This window comes from Salmo trutta, chromosome 5, assembly GCF_901001165.1.
Source record: "Salmo trutta chromosome 5, fSalTru1.1, whole genome shotgun sequence".
NCBI lineage: Eukaryota > Metazoa > Chordata > Actinopteri > Salmoniformes > Salmonidae > Salmo > Salmo trutta.
This window is the reverse complement of record NC_042961.1, coordinates 64,953,136-64,972,655: the sequence shown is the minus strand read 5'-3', so window position 1 is coordinate 64,972,655 and position 19,520 is coordinate 64,953,136. Positions and strand designations below refer to the sequence as shown.

The following is a 19,520-nucleotide window of genomic DNA, read 5'->3' as shown; positions in this document are numbered from 1 at the left end:
GGTTGTTAATACTCTGAGACTATCAATACCGACTGAATAAGAGCAAATCTTTGATACTGATTACTAGTTTGCAGCTAGGAATTATATACCATTGATTGCGAAGGCCAACAACCTTCAAAACATCTATTCTATAACAACGTTTCTGAATGGGACTCTGAAGTGTCCATTCTAACCACAGAAGAGAGAGAGAGGGAGGACAAACTTTCCAATCGAAAGATTACAACAGAGATCACGACAACAGACTGCGCGTAAATATATATTGATTGCAATTATTCCCGAATGAGTGAGCGTTCATGTGCAAAGGTATGGCATTTCAATGAATATAATTATTAACTGTGTGGTGACTCATTTGTGTAATTCCCGCCTTTCTCAGTCAACACCCACTTCCCTTTTGTCCACCTAGCCGCTAAGCCCACTAGGGCACATCCCCTATCATTTCCTTGTAACCATATCTACTTTGTTTGTTTGTTTATGCATTTCTGTGATCATTTAGTTAGTTAACCTCTCTAGGACCGGTGGGACGAATTCGTCCCACCTACGTAACAGCCAGTTGAATCCTGTGGCGCGTTATTCAAATACCTTTGAAATGCTATTACTTCAATTTCTCAAACATATGACTATTTTACAGCTATTTAAAAACAAGACTCTCGTTAATCTAACCACACTGTCCGATTTCAAAAAGGCTTTACAACGAAAGCAAAACATTAGATTATGTCAGCAGAGTACGCAGCCAGAAATAATCAGACACCCATTTTTCAAGCTAGCATATAATGTCACAAAAACCCAGAAGACAGCTAAATGCAGCACTAACCTTTGATGATCTTCATCAGATGACACACCTAGGACATTATGTTATACAATACATGCATGTTTTGTTCAATCAAGTTCATATTTATATCAAAAACCAGCTTTTTACATTAGCATGTGACGTTCAGAACTAGCATACCCCCCGCAAACTTCCGGCGAATTTACTAACAATTTACTAAATTACTCACGATAAACGTTCACAAAAAGCATAACAATTATTTTAAGAATTATAGATACATTACTCCTCTATGCACTCGATATGTCCGATTTTAAAATAGCTTTTCGGTGAAAGCACATTTTGCAATATTCTAAGTAGATAGCCCGGCATCACAGGGCTAGCAATTTAGACACCCACCCAGGTCAGCCTCCACCAAAATCAGATTTACTATTAGAAAAGTTTGATTACCTTTCCTGTTCTTCGTCAGAATGCACTCCCAGGACTTCTACTTCAATAACAAATGTAGGTTTGGTCCAAAATAATCCATAGTTATGTTCCAACAGCGACGTTTTGTTCGTGCGTTCTAGACACTATCCCAATGGTAAATAACGGTCATGCGCACGGCACATTTCATGACAAAAGATTTCTAAATATTTCATTACCGTACTTCGAAGCATGTCAACCGCTGTTTAAAATCAATTTTTATGCCATTTTTCTCGTAAAAAAAGCGATAATATTCTGACCGGGAATCTGCAATTAGGTAAACAGCCGAAAGAAAATACTGCACGGGGTCGAATCGGGCACGCGCCTAATTCCATTGTCCTCTGATAGACCACTTGGCAAAGGCGATTATGTGTTTCAGCCTGAGGCTGCCTCGTCATCGTTCAGGTTTTTCCCGGGCTCTGAGAGCCTATTGGAGCCGTACGAAGTGTCACGTTACAGCTAAGATCCTGACTCTTCAATAAACAGAAGCAAGAACAACAACACCTTGTCAGACAGGCCACTTACTGCATGAAATCTTCTCAGGTTTTTGCCTGCCATAAGAGTTCTGTTATACTCACATACACCATTCAAACAGTTTTAGAAACTTTAGGGTGTTTTCTATCCAAGGCCAATAATTATATGCATATTCTAGTTACTGGGCAGGAGTAGTAACCAGATTAAATCGGATACGTTTTTTATCCGGATGTGAAAATACTGCCCCCTATCCCAAAGAAGTTAATTAATAAATGATTGAGACAATTGATGTATGAATGATTCATAGTGAAGACTGGATTTGTGCAGATAACAAACAATTTCCGACGTTTGGAATGAGACTAACGTGAGGTAAAGAATAATTCATTAATTAGAGGACTAATTGATCAGATATTAAATATCTGAAAGTTATATTAGGAAAATTATAACTTTGTAATCTGAATATTTTCCTTGGTGCCCCGACTTCCGAGTTAATTACATTTACCTGATTAGTTAATCATGTAATAATAATTACAAAGAATTGATTTGATAAACTAACAGTCTTCAGTTTAATGATGCCAAAGACACGACACCTGTTTGTATATGATGTTTATATATTATATACAGCTGGAGCTGTGATCCTGGAGAGACCTGTTTATATATGATGTTTATATATTATATACAGCTGGTGCTGTGATCCTGGAGAGACCTGTTTATATATTATGTTTATATATTATATACAGCTGGAGCTGTGATGGAGAGACCTGTTTATATATGATGTTTATATATTATATACAGCTGGAGCTGTGATCCTGGAGAGACCTGTTTATATATGATGTTTATATATTATATACAGCTGGAGCTGTGATCCTGGAGAGGCCTGTTTATATATGATGTTTATATATTATATACAGCTGGAGCTGTGATCCTGGAGAGACCTGTTTATATATGATGTTTATATATTATATACAGCTGGAGCTGTGATCCTGGAGAGACCTGTTTATATATGATGTTTATATATTATATACAGCTGGTGCTGTGATCCTGGAGAGCCCTGCCATTCTTGTGACTGAGGGAGATTCTGTGACTCTGCGCTGCAGATATCAGGGATCTCCGTCTGACCTCACAGCTGATTTCTACAAAGATGGATCCCTCATCAGGACTCAGACTACAGGAGAGATGACCATCCCTGCAGTATCCAAGTCAGATGAAGGACTCTACAAGTGTACCAACTCTGAAGGAGAATCACCAGAGAGCTGGATGACTGTGACAGGTGAGAATATGAGAAACCTTGACATTCAGATAATCTGGTCCTTCTTTACACTGTTAAGTGGTGCTAAAACCTGCATTATAAACTGAGTGGTTCCAGCCCTGAAAGCTGATTGGCTGGAAGCCGTGGTAAATGAGAAACGTATACCACGGGTATGACAAACATGTATTTTTATGCTAAAAGGAGCTCTTCTCATGACCTTCCCTCTCTAAGACCTCTCTCTCCTCAGATCTCTCTTTTCCAGCCTCTCTGAGTGTCAGTCCTGACAGATCTCAGTTCTTTGAATATGAGTCTGTCTCTCTGAGCTGTGAGGTTCAGGGCAACTCTGCTAGATGGAGAGTGGTGAGGAACACAACGAGAGGAATCCTTTCAGAGTGTAATACTGACTGGGGAAAACAACAAGGGTCTTCATGCATCGTGTCACTAACACCATCAGACAATGGAGTGTACTGGTGTGTGTCTGGGTCAGGAGAACACAGCAACGCTGTCAACATCACAGTACCTGGTATGTCCACAAACACCATCTACTAACATTATAGTGTTTAGTGGTTCATCTGGTTTCAGAGAGCTGATGTTATGTTTATATATGATGTTTATATATTATATACAGCTGGAGCTGTGATCCTGGAGAGACCTGTTTACATATGATGTTTATATATTATATACAGCTGGTGCTGTGATCTGGTGAGACCTGTTTATATATTATATACAGCTGGTGCTGTGATCCTAGAGAGACCTGTTCATATATGATGTTTAAATATTATATACAGCTGGTGCTGTGATCCTGAAGAGACCTGTTTATATATGATGTTGTCGTGTCTTTGGCTATGCCGGATTAAGTGATATGACATGCTAACTTATAAAATGATTTCTCTGTAATTAATATTACCTGATTAAGCTAATCATGTAAATGTAATTAACTAGAAAGTCGGGGCACCACGGAAGAACGTTTATAGAGCCGTTATCTTCCGAATAAACTCTTAAAATACTTAGTAATATTTTACATCGATAGCAGTCAATATTAACCCTTATCTTATTTTCAGTCTCATAATGAAAGTTGTAAATTCTTGGCTATCTTCACGAACCCTGGCTAACAAGTTGAATCAGCAATACAAAATTGGGTTTAATTATTTATTTACTAAATACCTAAACTAATCACACAGAATTACAAATACACAGAATACAAACGATGTCATACAGAAAACGTCCCGGTGGACGGAACCTGGTTACACAAAGGAAAGGGGGTTGGGCTTGAATGAAAGAGCGGGAAGACTTAGGAACCACAAACAGCAGCTATACTATCGTAAATACAATATCTTATGCATTCTAAATTACCGCCCATTTGGAAAAGGAAAATGCAATAAATATTTACTCTGAGCTGCGCTTCGGTAGATTGGTCGTAGATGCTGGCCGGGTTGGCCAACAGATCTTCCTGTACTCGGAACAATCTCTCTGGTGGTAAATTGGATACGTGGTGGTATCTTCGTCTGTTTGTTAGACTGGATCCGTCGTCTGTTCTTTCCTAGCCCACGTCTTCAGCGGCAGCTGCTAACTCAACGGCTAGGAAGTATCACTTCTGTAGTGAATAAGCTCAAAGTTCATACCAGTTCATACCATAGCTCACGCCGAGGTTGGCTTAGTTCTGTCCTTGACATGTGTGTCCTTCTAACGTAGAGGCTGCAGACCTCCCGTACTGGAACAACCAGGTTATCTTTTCGTCAAAGGCTTATATAGTGGAGAGGGGGGAAGGATGTGTTTCATCGTTTATAACCCCTCCTCTTCACAGGGGTGGGCCACTGATCAAGCAGGGCACTTTCCTTATGAAAACCCAAATCTCTCATTTGGAAGCTAAAATTACATTGAATCTCCTAACAAACAATTTCAATATCAAACATTTCAATTGCATAACAATTCCATGTGACTCTGATAAGTAGAGGGTGTATACTTTCCCAGGTACAGTTTATGTCGTCCTGTCATCAGTCATAATGTCACAGATAACAATGAACTGACATCCATACTCATTACGTTATCAAGCATATTTCCAACTGGTTTTATTACCAAAATATGGTTCCTTTCCCCATTTGTTTGATGTTCCCAGACTCTCTATATTTAATAACAGGACAGCAGTCCTTCAGTAGGGTCAGTAAGAGAGGGGAAGGGAGAAAGGTATTTATGGGGGGGTCATAAACCTTACCCACAGGCCAACGTCATGACAATGTTTATATATTATATTCAGCTGGTGCTATGATCCTGGAGAGACCTGTTTATATATGATGTTTATATATTATATACAGATGGTGAAGACTGGTAGAACAAATCAAAGGGTCTCATATTGAATCTGGTGTAGACTGGTAGAACTAATCAAAGGGTCTCATATTGAATCTGGTGTAGACTGGAAGAACAAATCAAAGGGTTTCATATTGAATCTGGTGTAGACTGGTAGAACTAATTAAAGGGTCTCATATTGAATCTGGTGTAGACTGGTAGATCTAATTAAAGGGTCTCATATTGAATCTGGTGTAGACTGGTAGATCTAATTAAAGGGTCTCATATTGAATCTGGTGTAGGCTGGTAGAACTAATCAAAGTTTAACTCAGATGTGATACAGTCTCAGCTCTGGAATATATTACAATAGTACAGATATCAGACTGACCCTCCTCTCTCTCTCTCTCTCTCTCTCTCTCTCTCTCTCTCTCTCTCTCTCTCTCTCTCTCTCTCTCTCACTCAGTTCTCTCTAATCCAGCCTCTCTGAGTGTCAGTCCAGACAGATCTCAGTTCTTTAAATATGAGTCTGTCTCTCTGAGCTGTGAGGTTCAGGGGAACTCTGCTGGATGGAGACTGAAGAGACACACAGTCTCTGGGGAGCGTTCAGATTGTGGAAGAAAATGGGGAAAACCACAAGGGTCTTCATGCATCGTGTCACTAATACCATCACACAGTGGAGTGTACTGGTGTCAGTCTGGGTCTGGAGAACACAGCAATGCTGTCAACATCACAGTACCTGGTATGTCCACAAACACCATCTACTAACATTATAGTGTTTAGTGGTTCATCTGGTTTCAGATAGCTGATGTTATGTTTATATATTATAAACAGCTGGAGCTGTGATCCTGGAGAGACCTGTTTATATATGATGTTTATATATTATATACAGCTGGTGCTGTGATCCTGGAGAGACCTGTTTATATATGATGTTTATATATTATATACAGCTGGTGCTGTGATCCTGGAGAGCCCTGCCCTTCCTGTGACTGAGGGAGATTCTGTGACTCTGCGCTGCAGATATCAGGGAACTCCCTCTAACCTCACAGTTGATTTCTACAAAGATGGATCCCTCATCAGGACTGAGACTACAGGAGAGATTACCATCCCTGCAGTATCCAAGTCAGATGAAGGACTCTACAAGTGTACCAACTCTGAAGGAGAATCACCAGAGAGCTGGATGACTGTGACAGGTGAGAATATGAGAAATCTTGACATTCAGATGATCTGGTCCTTCTTTCTAAAACCTGCAATATAAACTGGGGGGTTCCAGCCCTCTGGATGACAGTGACAGGTGAGGAGAGAGTTACCTTATTTCTGTAAGTCACCATTTCAATATAGTATGATAGACTGCATGACCACCAGGGAGTATCGGATTATATGGAATGCTGCTACGAAATGTATAACACACGTGTTCTGGAAAATACCCAATGCCTCTGGGGCAGAACAAGTCCCAAACCTTAAAGTTTGCTCCAGTACAAGTGAGAAGGGAAGCAACTTCTATGTTGCTGAGGAAGACAATCTGCCTCCCTTTCACCTTATTAACCTTTTCTTCACTTTCTCAATCATTCTGCAGAGGCAGGACCGAACATCTCCTTTAACATATAGCTAGAAGGACGTAAAAGATCTCTCCTCACGCCAATTCTCCTTTAACATAGTGTAAAAGCATGTGCATGCATTAGGGGCAGTATTTTCATTTTCGGATGAAAGCGTACCCAGAGTAAACTGCCTAATACTCGGGCCCAGAGTCAAATATTTGCATATTATTAGTAGATTTGGATAGAAAACACTCTTAAGTTTCTAGAACTGTTTGAATGATGTCTGTGAGTATAACAGAATTCATATGGTAGGCAAAAACCTGAGAAAAATCCAACCAGGAAGTGGGAAATCTGAGAATTGTAGTTCTTCTTTTGAATCCCTATCGAAACTACAGTGTCTGTGGGGTCACGTTGCACTTCCTAAGGCTTCCATTGGCTATCAACAGCCTTTAGAAACGTGTTTCATCCTTCTCCTGTTACTGGGCAGAAAATAGAAGCTCAGTCAATGAGTGGACTGCCTGAGGACAGGACTGCCCCTCCTTTTTCCTCTGAAATGAATACGCTATTGTCCGGTTGGAATATTATCGACATTTTATGTTAAAAAGACCCTAAGGATTGATTGTAAACAACGTTTGACATCTTTCTACGAACGGTAATGGAACTATTTGACTTTTCGCGTCTGGATTTAAGCTCGCGCGTTATGCCTTTGGTTAGTGATCTGAACACACAAACAAAACGGAGGTATTTGGACATAAATATGGAGTATTTCGAACAAAAATAAAATTTCTTGTGGAAGTAGGAGTCCTGGGAGTGCATTCTGACGAAGATTCGAAGATCAGCAAAGGTAAGAGAATATTTCTAATACAAATTCTGAGTTTAGTTGACCCCTTGGCGAGTATCTGGCGAGTATCTGTATAGCTTGCTTTGATAGCGAGCTATGTACTCAGAATATTGACAAATGTGCTTTCTCCGTAAAGCTATTTTAAAATCTGACACAGCGGTTGCATTAAGTAGAAGTATATCTATAGTTCTTTCAATAACTGTTGTAAATTTTATCAACATTTATGATGAGTATTTTGTAAATTGATGTGCACATTGATCAGATGTTTTGGTGGGAATACATTTTCTGAACATCATGCGCCAATGTAAAATGGGGTTTTTGGATATAAATATGAACTTTATCAAGCAAAACGTACATGTATTGTTTAACATGAAGTCCTATGAGTGCCATCTGATGAAGATCATCAAAGGTTAGTGAATATTTTAGCTGTATTTTTGTTTTTTGTGATGCATGTCCTTGCTTGGAAAATGGCTGTGTGGTTTTTCTTGTGAAGTTTATGTCCTAACATAATCTAATTTTATGCTTTCGCCGTAAAGCCTTTTTGAAATCGGACAATGTGGTTAGATTAACGAGAAGTTTATCTTTAAAATGGCGTAAAATAGTTGATTGTTTGAGAAAATGAAATTATGAGATTTTTGCTGTTTTGTATTTCGGGCCATGCTATTTCACTGGCTGTTGAATAGTGTGTCCCGCAGGTGGGACGGTCACGTCAGTCTTGTCTTTAAATAAATGTAAAATAGTCATATGTTTGAGAAATTGAAGTAATAGCATTTCAAAGGTTTTGAAAATCGCGCCACAGGATTCAACTGGCTGTTACGGTCCTTGACAGGTTAACCTCTCTGGCGCATGTGGGACGAATTCGTCCCACCTACGTAACAGCCACTTAAATCCAGTGGCGCGATTTTTGAATCGTTTGAAATACTATTACTTCAATTTCTCAAACATATGACTATTTTACAGCTATTTAAAGACAAGAATCTCATTAATCTAACCACACTGTCCGATTTCAAAAAGGCTTTACAACGAAAGCAAAACATTAGATTATGTCAGGAGAGTGCCCAGCCAGAAATAATCAGACACCCATTTTTCAAGCTAGGATATCATGTCACATAAACCGAAACCACAGCTAAATGCAGCACTAACCTTTTATGATCTTCATCAGATGACACACCTATACAATACATGCATGTCTGTTCAATCAAGTTCATATTTATATCAAAAAACAGCTTTTTACATTAGCATGTGACGTTCAGAAAAAGCATACCCCCCGCAAACTTCCGGGGAATTTACTAACAGTTTGCTAAATTACTCACGATAAACGTTCACAAAAAGCATAACAATTATTTTAAGAATTATAGATACATTACTCCTCTATGCACTCGATATGTCCGATTTTAAAATAGCTTTTCGGATGAAGCACATTTTGCAATATTCTAAGTACATAGCCCAGCCATCACGGGCTAGCTATTTAGACACCCGGCAAGATTAGCCTTCACCAAAATCACATTTCCTATAAGAAAAATGTTATTACCTTTCTTGTTCTTCGTCAGAATGCACTCCCAGGACTTCTACTTCAATAACAAATGTAGGTTTGGTCCCAAATAATCCATCGTTATGTTCCAACAGCGGCGTTTTGTTCGTGAGTTCTAGACACTATCCCAATGGCAAATCACGGCCACGAGCATGGCGCATTAAATATTCCATTACCGTACTTCGAAGCATGTCAACCGCTGTTTAAAACCAATTTTTATGCCATTTATCTCGTAGAAAAGCGATAATATTCCGACCGGGAATCTGCAATGAGCCTAAACAGCCGAATGAAATTTCTCCACGGGGGCGAATCGTGCACGCGCCTCATGCAATGACCCTCTGATCGGCCACTTGGCAAAGGCGATAATCTGTTTCAGCCAGAGGCCGCCTCGTCATCGTTCAGGTTTTTCCCGGGTTCTGAGAGCCTATTGGAGCCCTAGGAATTGTCACGTTACAGCTAGGACCTTACTCTTCAATAAACAGATGCAAGACGCACGACTCCTTGTCAGACAGGCCACTTCCTGCATGAAACCTTGTCAGGTTTTTTCCTGCCATAGGAGTTCTGTTATACTCACAGACACCATTCAAACAGTTTTAGAAACTTTAGGGTGTTTTCTATCCAAACCTGAACAAAATTATGCATATTCTAGCTTCTGAGTTGGTGTAGGAGGCAGTTAAAAATGGGCACATATTTTTTCCAAAATTCTCAATGCTGCCCCCTAGCCCCAACAGGTTAACATATATTTTCCCTTCTATATGCAGACTGAAAAAAGTACCTTTGTATATTTACCCAAAGACTATGCGTACTGGTAATTTTCCCTTCGAACACATGATTCAAAAACAACATGTTAGATCAAAAATAAACCAATTTGAATAGCTAATCAACTTGGAATTACAACTCTTTTTTACTCCCTAAGGAAATAATAGTATCTTATAAAGTAATGGTACAATTTGGATAGAGACTGGTGTTTCTCATTCATTTTATAATTAAATCACACCTGTTTCTGTAATTTCTAGTGAGATTGATATTTCCTCTCCCTTTTCTTTCCCTGTCCTTCAGAACCCATTTCACAACCTTCCAAACATTTCCATCCTTCTGCATACCCAATTTAAAACTGAATTGAAAAGACCCCACCCAAAATAAATCCCACAATATCAACACCACTGACGCATATTCGTAATCAGTAAATGGTGTGTGTGTGCTGGTGAACCGTAGGTCCAGAACACACATGAAAGGGCCTCACTTATCTGGAACTCCGTTTATGGCCTAATACAGATACTTTTATACTTAAAACTGCCGAATATCTAACTGCTCTCCCCAAGCCCACAGTCTCCAGGGACATTCCAACGAGAAAATAATTTGCATTCATTATGCTACATTTTAATCAGCAATCCAAAAGTATTAATTAGAAACCAAACATGATAACTCTAAATCCACTGTCCTTACTCCAATCATTAAATGTTTGTTTCAATCCACCAACCTTTATGTATCTTTAATTTAGCATGTCTCCATAACCACCGCCCCACAATGTTCATGAACTAACTAAACAAACTAAAAGTACATTTTAGGTTTAGTAACTCCTATGCTAATTCCTCGTGACCTCTCCACCTATTCGTCCATTCTAGAAATGTCTTTCAGAATAAGACGACATAAAATGTCTCATGAGATCAAAAAACCCCTCAAGGGGTTTTGGCCGTATAATTTCAATTTCCATTCCCTTGGCATGTCGCTTAGATTCTTCAACCCAAAATATGTTTACCTGTAGCAAATTTAGCCAACTTCTCATCGTAAAGAATCTGCGATATTTGATCCTGGACTCTACTAAAAAGTTAGGTAAAACGTGATCTCATACGTCTTCCTTCACATAGAAACTCAGTCATAGGACGGGCAGGGCTCGCCGGGATCACAGCTCCAGCTGTATATAATACTCTCTATGAACCACTATCGATCGTACCGAGGCCATACACCGATATGTGACATTTCCTCTCCTGCTAATCTGAAAAGGATTTGTTGTGGTTCTTTTGAAAAAAGTTGCAAAATCTTGCTTGGCAGCATTTCCTCCGAATACAGCAGGCTCCATACCCACTTTACACTCCCTTTTCCAATTACCAAATAGCCCCACACCTAAAACAGGACTGTCTCCCTACGCTTTGATGTTTTTCCACTACATTTCTTTGGTTTACCTTGGTCATTGAAACTATAGTTAGTGATTTCCACTAAGGCCCTACTAACCCCTCGCACATCTGTGAAGTGAGTGGATGTCATGTCCTGACCAGTAAAAAGGGTTATTTTTCATTATAGTTGGTCAGGGCGTGGCAGGGGGGTGTTTGTTTTGTGTGTTTGGGTATTTTGGGTTTAGGATCTAGTTTTTATATTTCTATGTGAGTTTTTTGCAATGACCTCCAAGTAGAGGCAGCTGGTTGTTGTTGTCTCTAATTGGAGGCCATATTTAGTTGTGTTTGTTTTTACTTGTGTTTGTGGGTGGTTGTTTCCCAGTATAGTCTGTGCACCTTACGGGACTGTTTTTGTCATTTTGTTATTTTGTTTAAGTGTTTACTTTAATTAAAAAAAGAAGATGAGCACTTTATCCGCTGCATTTTGGTCCACTCAATACGACCCTTGTGACAGTGGAGTTATTTTCCACTGTCAAAACATCCTGCTCTATTTCATCCACTACTCTGCAATTACCGTTTTGATCACAGGGTTCAAAGCAGAAGTTCAAATTCTATCACTGTACTCTCGCACCCAGTCTTTCTGTGGATGCGTACTTCTACTAATTCCTGGTTTATCAGTTTGTATTTTTTGTTGATAGAATGCTGACATCAAAACGCTGGTATATTGAGCTTTTGATTCTGGTTTTATGTCTTTGTGCCAAGTCATAATTGCCTCCCTCAATTCTTTATTTGATTTGAATTCTCCGTCAGCAGGGAAATGTTGTCCAATTTTATCTAATTTGCTCTATTTTCCAAGGTAGCACTACACACTTCCCCGGATAATAATTCATTGTTCACGGCACTTAATACCTTGTATTAGAACCTACACTGTAGTGTCTGCAAAAGTTTCACCGGAGAGCACAGATGACTTGCTGGCTTATTCCCGTATTGCCTCAAATATCACTATTATTGATAACACACATCACCAAAATTATTCACACTCGTCTTCCTATTTCCACATCATCTTTCATGGTTCCCCTCCCCAACAGGGCATTAAATTAGCCTCTCTTTCTTTCGCACACACACTCACACCCTGCACTCTCAAGATCACTGTGACTGGGCTTCCACCCTCATTACAGGTTTAGCAAGGAACCAACCTCCTAGGGATTTACCCTCTAGGACTTACCCTATACTGTATAGTACTAGCAGGGAACCAACCTACTAGGGATTTACCCTCTAGGACTTACCCTATACTGTATAGTACTAGCAGGGAACCAACCAACTAGGGATTCACCTCCTAGAACTTACCCTACAGGCACCATCCTGTTCAGGTTTACCTTCCGGGACTGACCATCTACCACAAAGCTACGACCGGTCGTTACACAATGGGCCTACCGAATTAAACTCAACCTCCCTAGGTCCATGTCCTACAATTGTTCAGCCTACGATTCACCAAGATGTCAAAATGAGTGGAAACAAGTGTAGGAAACTGTGCCTGCTTTGTTTGTTGCCAGCTACTGCTCCACTGATCTGGACTCTGGTTTGACTACAAATCGTGGTGAATCCTACCGACAACGCCATCTTTTAGTGTCTAATTTTAAGAATAAATGACTTCACGGACAAGGAAAAGCTTAACCAAATTGAGTTCTTCCCAAAGGGTCGATACAGCTGCATTCAGACATCATATTTCCACCACCACAAGTATATATACTCCACTTTAGGCACTCCCTTTCTCTCAAAACATATTCTATGGAAGGAAGACAAGGTGATAGATGAATAAACCATTCTGTCTCCCTGAAGGTGACCTGACCTGACCTCAACCCCCTTGATGTCTAATCCACAGCTCTCTACCCGTATCACCTACTCCTGTGACTTCTTCCTGTCCACACATTCCAAAGCCATCTGACTCCTACAGATAAACATTAACTTCTGATGTAAAAAACAATCTCTATCACCCCTCAGATACTATAGTATTACTTATGATCTATCATGTCTCTAGTATAGCAATGTTCAAAGTTTCACCCAGAATCCAACAATATATTATATACAGCTGGAGCTGTGATCCTAGAAAGACCTGTTTAGATATGATATTTATCTATTATATACAGCTGGTGCTATGATCCTGGAAAGACCTGTTTAGATATGATATTTATATATTATATACAGCTGGAGCTGTGATCCTGGAGAGACCTGTTTATATATGATGTTTATATATTATATACAGCTGGAGCTGTGATCCTGGAGAGTCCTGCCCTTCCTGTGACTGAGGGGGATTCTGTGACTCTGCGCTGCAGATATCAGGGAACTCCCTCTAACCTCACAGCTGATTTCTACAAAGATAGATCCTTCATCAGGACTGAGACTACAGGAGAGATGACCATCCCTGCAGTATCCAAGTCAGATGAAGGACTCTACAAGTGTTCCAGCTCGAAAGGAGAATCACCAGAGAGCTGGATGACTGTGACAGGTGAGAATATGAGAAACCTTGACTTCAGATTATCTGGTTCTTCTTTACACTGTTAAGTGGTGCTAAAACCTGCATTACAAACTGGGTGGTTCCAGTCTTGAATGCTGATTGGCTGGAAGCTACCAGTATGACAACATATTTACTGCTCTAATTACGTTGGTAATCAGTTTTTAATAGCAATAAGGCACCTATGAGGGTTGTGGTATATTGTAAATATACCACGGCTAAGGTCAGTATCCAGGCACTCCGCATTGTGTCGTGAGGAAGTCAGCTTCACTTTTAAACAACAGGTTACCAACATATTCAAATAATGATTGACATATTTTCATTAAAAACGTTATTTTGATGAATGTATTCTTACTATTTCATCCTTCCACAAGATATAGTCCCGACACAAATAAAATTAAAAAGAGGTCGAACCACCAGACCCCTTGGTGTACCGGGATTCAGAGCCTGAGAGTTTTGGAGCTGGGCCATGTCCTTATCGGTGATGGGAGGGTGGCTGTTTGTGATATCTTTTCCTTGCCTTCTTAGCTGTTTGATGTTTCCCAGAAATACATGATTGGAGAGTAAATTCAGAGTCCTTCATACTGCACCAGCTGTGACTGATGGGTGGGTCATTTAGAAACTGGTTGAGCCCACTACAGAGTCCCAGATAGCTACTTAAACTGTACTTCTCCCCCTTCCCATGTCCTACATTTACATAAACTGTCAGAGAAGGATGTTAAAATCTTCCTTATTGATAGTTTTGAAGTCAACATATTTTTTCTTCTCTGCTAGCCAGCCCTCGAAGCAAAACCCAGTTTGTTTTCTGAACATAGTTTCTGTTGTTGCTGCTATGCTCTAGGTCATTCAATGCAGTAATCTACATGTCTGGTATTATTACCATCTCTCTACCAGTCATCTATAGTCTGGTATTATTACCATCTCTCTACCAGTCATCTATAGTCTGGTATTATTACCATCTCTCTACCAGTCATCTATAGTCATGTCTGGAGAGACAGACAGACAGGTTTATATAAATCTCTGCTGTTGAAAACCAAATGTCTAAAAGATATGTGAGATAATGTTTAGATGCTTTTTCTGAAATCTTTGATAGGAATGGGAGATTCGATATAGTCCGATTGTTTTTTATATTTTCTGGGTCAAGGTTTGGCTTTTATTACTGCCCCTTTTAGTGAGTTTGGTACACATCTGGTGGATAGGGAGCTGTTTATTATGTTCAACATTGGAGGGCCAAGCACAGGAAGCAGCTCTTTCAGTAGTTTAGTTGGAATAGGGTCCAGTATGCAGCTTGAAGGTTTAGAGGCCATTACAGTAGTAGACAAGGCATATTGACATTAGAGAGAGGCATAAAGCAATCACAGGTGTTGATTGGGAGAGCTAAGACAACAACGGGTAAGACAACAACAAATGGTAAACAGTTAAGACAACAACAACGGGTAAATGGTGATGAATGGGCAGAGAGGGTCAGTTAGGTACTCACAGGACCTGAGTTTAGGGCTGGGGCCGATAGATAAACAGAAATAAGTACCGTGTTGGTGAACAGTCCAGCAGGCATCAGCTGTGTAGCCGAGTGATCATAGGGTCCAATGAGCAGCAATAGATGAAACAAGGAGCCGTTCGGTAGTCGATTACTACGCTAGGTGAGCGGGAGACACGGCGTTCAGAAAGCTAGCGGGTCGGGGCTAGCAGATGGGTCTTTGGCAACATCCGCAACGGAAAAGCTTCAGCGGCTAGCCAGGAGATGGGCCTAACTCGAGGCTTACTGGTGCTAGCCTCGGGACAGAGGTGTTAGCCAGGAGATGGGCCTAACTCAAGGCTTACTGGTGCTAGTCTCGGGACAGAGGCGTTAGCCAACAATAGCGGCTCAGTTGCAGCTAGCTAGCTGCAATGATCCGGTCTAACGGCAGGAATATGGTGATTTAGAAAGCAGTCCGATATGCTCATCAGGGTCGAAATGCTCAGGGTCGAAATGCTCAGGGTTGATATGCTCAGGGTCGAAATGCTCAGGATCGAAATGCTCAGGATCGAAATGCTCAGGATCAAAATGCTCAGGGTTGATATGCTCAGGGTTGTATAATTAATTTGTAAATAGAAAGTGAAATTAAAATATATACGAAAAAAGCAACAACAACAAAAAAACTGAAAAAGAGAATATTTACACGGGACAAGACAAACACACGTCTGACTGCTACGCCATCTTGGAATATTTATGTAAGCCGTGGTATATCAGACCGTATACCACAGGTATGACAAAACATTTATTTTTACTGCTCTAATTACATTGGTATCCAATTTATAACAGCATTAAGGTATCTTGGGGGTTGTGGTATAGCACCAATATACCACGGGTAAGGGCTGTATCCAGGCTGTATACTCCGCGATAGGTCATCCTAAGAACAGCCCTTGGTCATATACCACACCCGCTCTGGCCTTATTGCTTCAACATGTGCTGATGTGGTAGTAACATGTCTGACACTGTATTTGCTGAAACCATGAAAATATGCTGAACATTTACATAATGAACAGAATAACTAACCATACCTTGCCATTACCATCTCTATCCAGCACCATCTCCATTGATGTTTTAAATTGTTTTCTTTCTAATAACTGCAGTTCCAACTCCCATTCCATCTCCAGCAGTCCCAGTGTTGTCCATGTCTCTACCCAGGCTGCTGTGTAGTCTACTGGTGGGGTCTCCCTACCTGCTGGTGACCATCATACTGCTGGTGAAATACTGCAGGAGCAGGACTCAAGGTGAGAACCTGAGTTTATACAGGATCACCTCATTCCAACAGAATACCTGTTGTATATCAGAAATATATCACAAGGTCTGACAATACTGCAGTATCTCTGACTGAGTCAGGTTGTAAAGTGTTGATAACTGTATCTCTGATTGAACCCTGTTGTAAAGTGTTGATAACTGTAGTTCTGACTGATTCATGTTGTAAAGTGTTGATAACTGTATTTCTGATTGAACCATGTTGTAAAGTGTTGATAACTGTAGCTCTGATTGAACCCTGTTGTAAAGTGTTGATAATTAGCTCTGATTGAATCATGTTGTAAAGTGTTGATAACTGTAGCTCTGATTGAACCATGTTGTAAAGTGTTGATAACTGTATCTCTGATTGAACCATGTTTAAAGTGTTGATAACTGTATCTCTGATTGAACCATGTTGTAAAGTGTTGATAACTGTCTGTTTAGGTGAAACCAGGATACCCAGGAAGACCCACCAAGACCAATTAGGTGAGATTCTACCTTACATTACAACATCTGCAGGGGCACAATATGGTATTCTGAACACAGTGTGTACTATATTATGTTACCTCTTAGTAGTAGTAGAAAGTAGGACGGATTAGAGTCCACTACCACAATATGTAATGTAACTGATATGAATTAATTCATTTAGGAGTAAATATTCTGGGTATTGTCGTGGAAATCCCCCCAAATAATGGGAGAGGTCAATCACCAATCAGCATATTACTTTATTCAAAACATATGGAATAATACATTATGGCCTTTCTCTTGCATTTCTAAGATGATGGTACAAAAAAATAGAAAAGAACGGTTGTTTTTATCTTTGTATTACCTTTTACCAGATCTATTGTGTTATATTCTACTACACTCCTTTCACATTTCCACAAACTTGAAAGTGTTTCCTTTCAAATGGTACCAAGAATCAGCATATCCTTGCTTCAGGGCCTGAGTTATAGGCAGTTTCATTTAGGTATGTTTTGGATAACATTTAAAAAAGGGTCCGATCCTTAAGAAGTTTAATAAGGAAGCAGGTCACAATACACACACAGGTGAATACATGAATAGTGAATAGAGTGCTCTGCAATAATGAGGCTGGTCGACCCAACAAACACCAACCCATTCTATGGAATGCAGGCTCCATCAGACCAGAGGATTAGAACAACATATGTCACTGATATGAATTCTTTTTTTTAACCTTTATTTAACAAGTCAGTTAAGAACAAATTCTTATTTTCAATGACAGCCTAGGAACAGTGGGTTAACTGCCTTGTTCAGGGGTAGAACGACAGATTATTCCCAGCTCAGGGAATCAATCTTGCAACCTTGTGATTACGAGTCCAACACTCTAACCACTAGGCTAGCTGCAATTAGAAGTAAATAGCCTGGGTATTGACAAGGAGTAAATATCCCAGGTATTGATAAGGAGTAAATAGCCCAGGTATTGATAAGGGAGAACTGGACATAAGCAGGAGCCCCATTGGAAGTAATTTGATAGGATTCTAAGTAGCACAGTATTGACTAGTAAATCATCTGATATGATTTACATTTCTAAGTGGTTCTGTATTGGATAAGTAAATACATGGCCACACTGATGAACTACTTCTGTGTTGAACAGGTGATCATGTTGAAGAAGAGTGAGGCTGAGATCACCTGATCACCATAACAACCATCAGAATGGAACTCATGGAATTCTAATATAGAACTGTGAGTCACAATGCTGTATGTTGTTACATTGTAGCTCCACCTGCTGGAGCAATAGTGGCATTTGATCAAATGTGATCTATTAACTGATACATGTATTATTCTGATTGGAATGTGTTTTAATATAATGTGTGTTGTATTATTCATTCAGCAGCTGTCCTTTAACATCAGTCATTTACTGGTCATATACTGTATAGCATTATGGTTGATATATTGTAAATGCCTTCACTTTTCATGTCTATACAGATAAACTGATAGGTGTTGAGGTTCAGGCATTATTGTTACAGGTTCAGTATAATGTTATGCCGTTACATGTTACAGAGATAGAAAACATGCAGGAGAGGAGAATTCAATTATTATCATTATTTACTTTATTTTCCCATTTTGGTCTATATAATAGTTCATCATTATTTTATTTAAACATGAAACTAATGTAGTCCTTTTGTTTTATTGTGGTTGTTTTGTGCAAAACCATTACTTTTCAATGAATCATCTAGGTAAGATATTGCTTTAGTCTTTGTAGCATATAGAATAAAATACATTATTTTCCTCAGTCATGTAGCCTGTTTTTAATCTGTTCTGAATGACATCACAACCACTCTGTTTTTTATTTCATTCACTTCCCTTTATGTGTCTTCTAAATGCTCCATTCCAGGTTCCCCCTACAGCCCCCAGGGCCTTGAGTATCTTCTAAATACTCCATTCCAGGTTTCCCCTACAGCCCCCAGGTCCTTGAGTATCTTCTAAATACTCCATTCCAGGTTTCCCCTACAGCCCCCAGGGCCTTGAGTATCTTCTAAATACTCCATTCCAGGTTTCTCCTACAGCCCCCAGGGCCTTGAATATCTTCTAAATACTCCATTCCAGGTTTCCCCTACAGCCCCCAGGGCCTTGAGTATCTTCTAAATACTCCATTCCAGGTTTCTCCTACAGCCCCCAGGGCCTTGAATATCTTCTAAATACTCCATTCCAGGTTTCTCCTACAGCCCCCAGGGCCTTGAATATCTTCTAAATACTCCATTCCAGGTTTCTCCTACAGCCCCCAGGGCCTTGAGTATCTTCTAAATACTCCATTCCAGGTTTCCCCTACAGCCCCCAGGGCCTTGAGTATCTTCTAAATACTCCATTCCAGGTTTCCCCTACAGCCACCAGGGCCTTGAGTATCTTCTAAATACTCCATTCCAGGTTCACAACACAACTGATTGGCTCAAACGCATTAAGAAAGTAAGAAATTCCACATTAACTTTCAACAAGGCAGACCTGTTAATTTAAATGCATTCCAGGTGACTACTTCATG

General features: G+C 39.9%; 1 protein-coding gene across 6 annotated transcripts in view; it reads left to right on the top strand.

Moving 5' to 3' along the window:
- The window catches only part of LOC115194768 (Fc receptor-like protein 5), a 342,937-nt gene extending 324,363 nt beyond the window's left edge, over positions 1–18,574 (top strand). The window contains exons 7-14 of one of the 6 annotated variants that reach the window (XM_029754691.1): positions 2,730–2,972; positions 3,199–3,474; positions 5,698–5,973; positions 6,182–6,424; positions 13,519–13,761; positions 16,405–16,521; positions 16,970–17,011; positions 18,138–18,572. In XM_029754691.1, coding sequence (XP_029610551.1) covers positions 2,730–2,972; positions 3,199–3,474; positions 5,698–5,973; positions 6,182–6,424; positions 13,519–13,761; positions 16,405–16,521; positions 16,970–17,011; positions 18,138–18,160 — 1,463 coding nt within the window. In that variant the 3' untranslated portion in view covers positions 18,161–18,572. Of the gene's footprint in view, positions 1–2,729; positions 2,973–3,198; positions 3,475–5,697; positions 5,974–6,181; positions 6,425–13,518; positions 13,762–16,404; positions 16,522–16,969; positions 17,012–18,137 lie in introns of all 6 variants that reach the window. The other 5 variants (XM_029754692.1, XM_029754693.1, XM_029754696.1 and 2 more) reach the window with 5 other exon arrangements.
- The last annotated feature ends 946 nt before the right edge of the window (positions 18,575–19,520 follow it).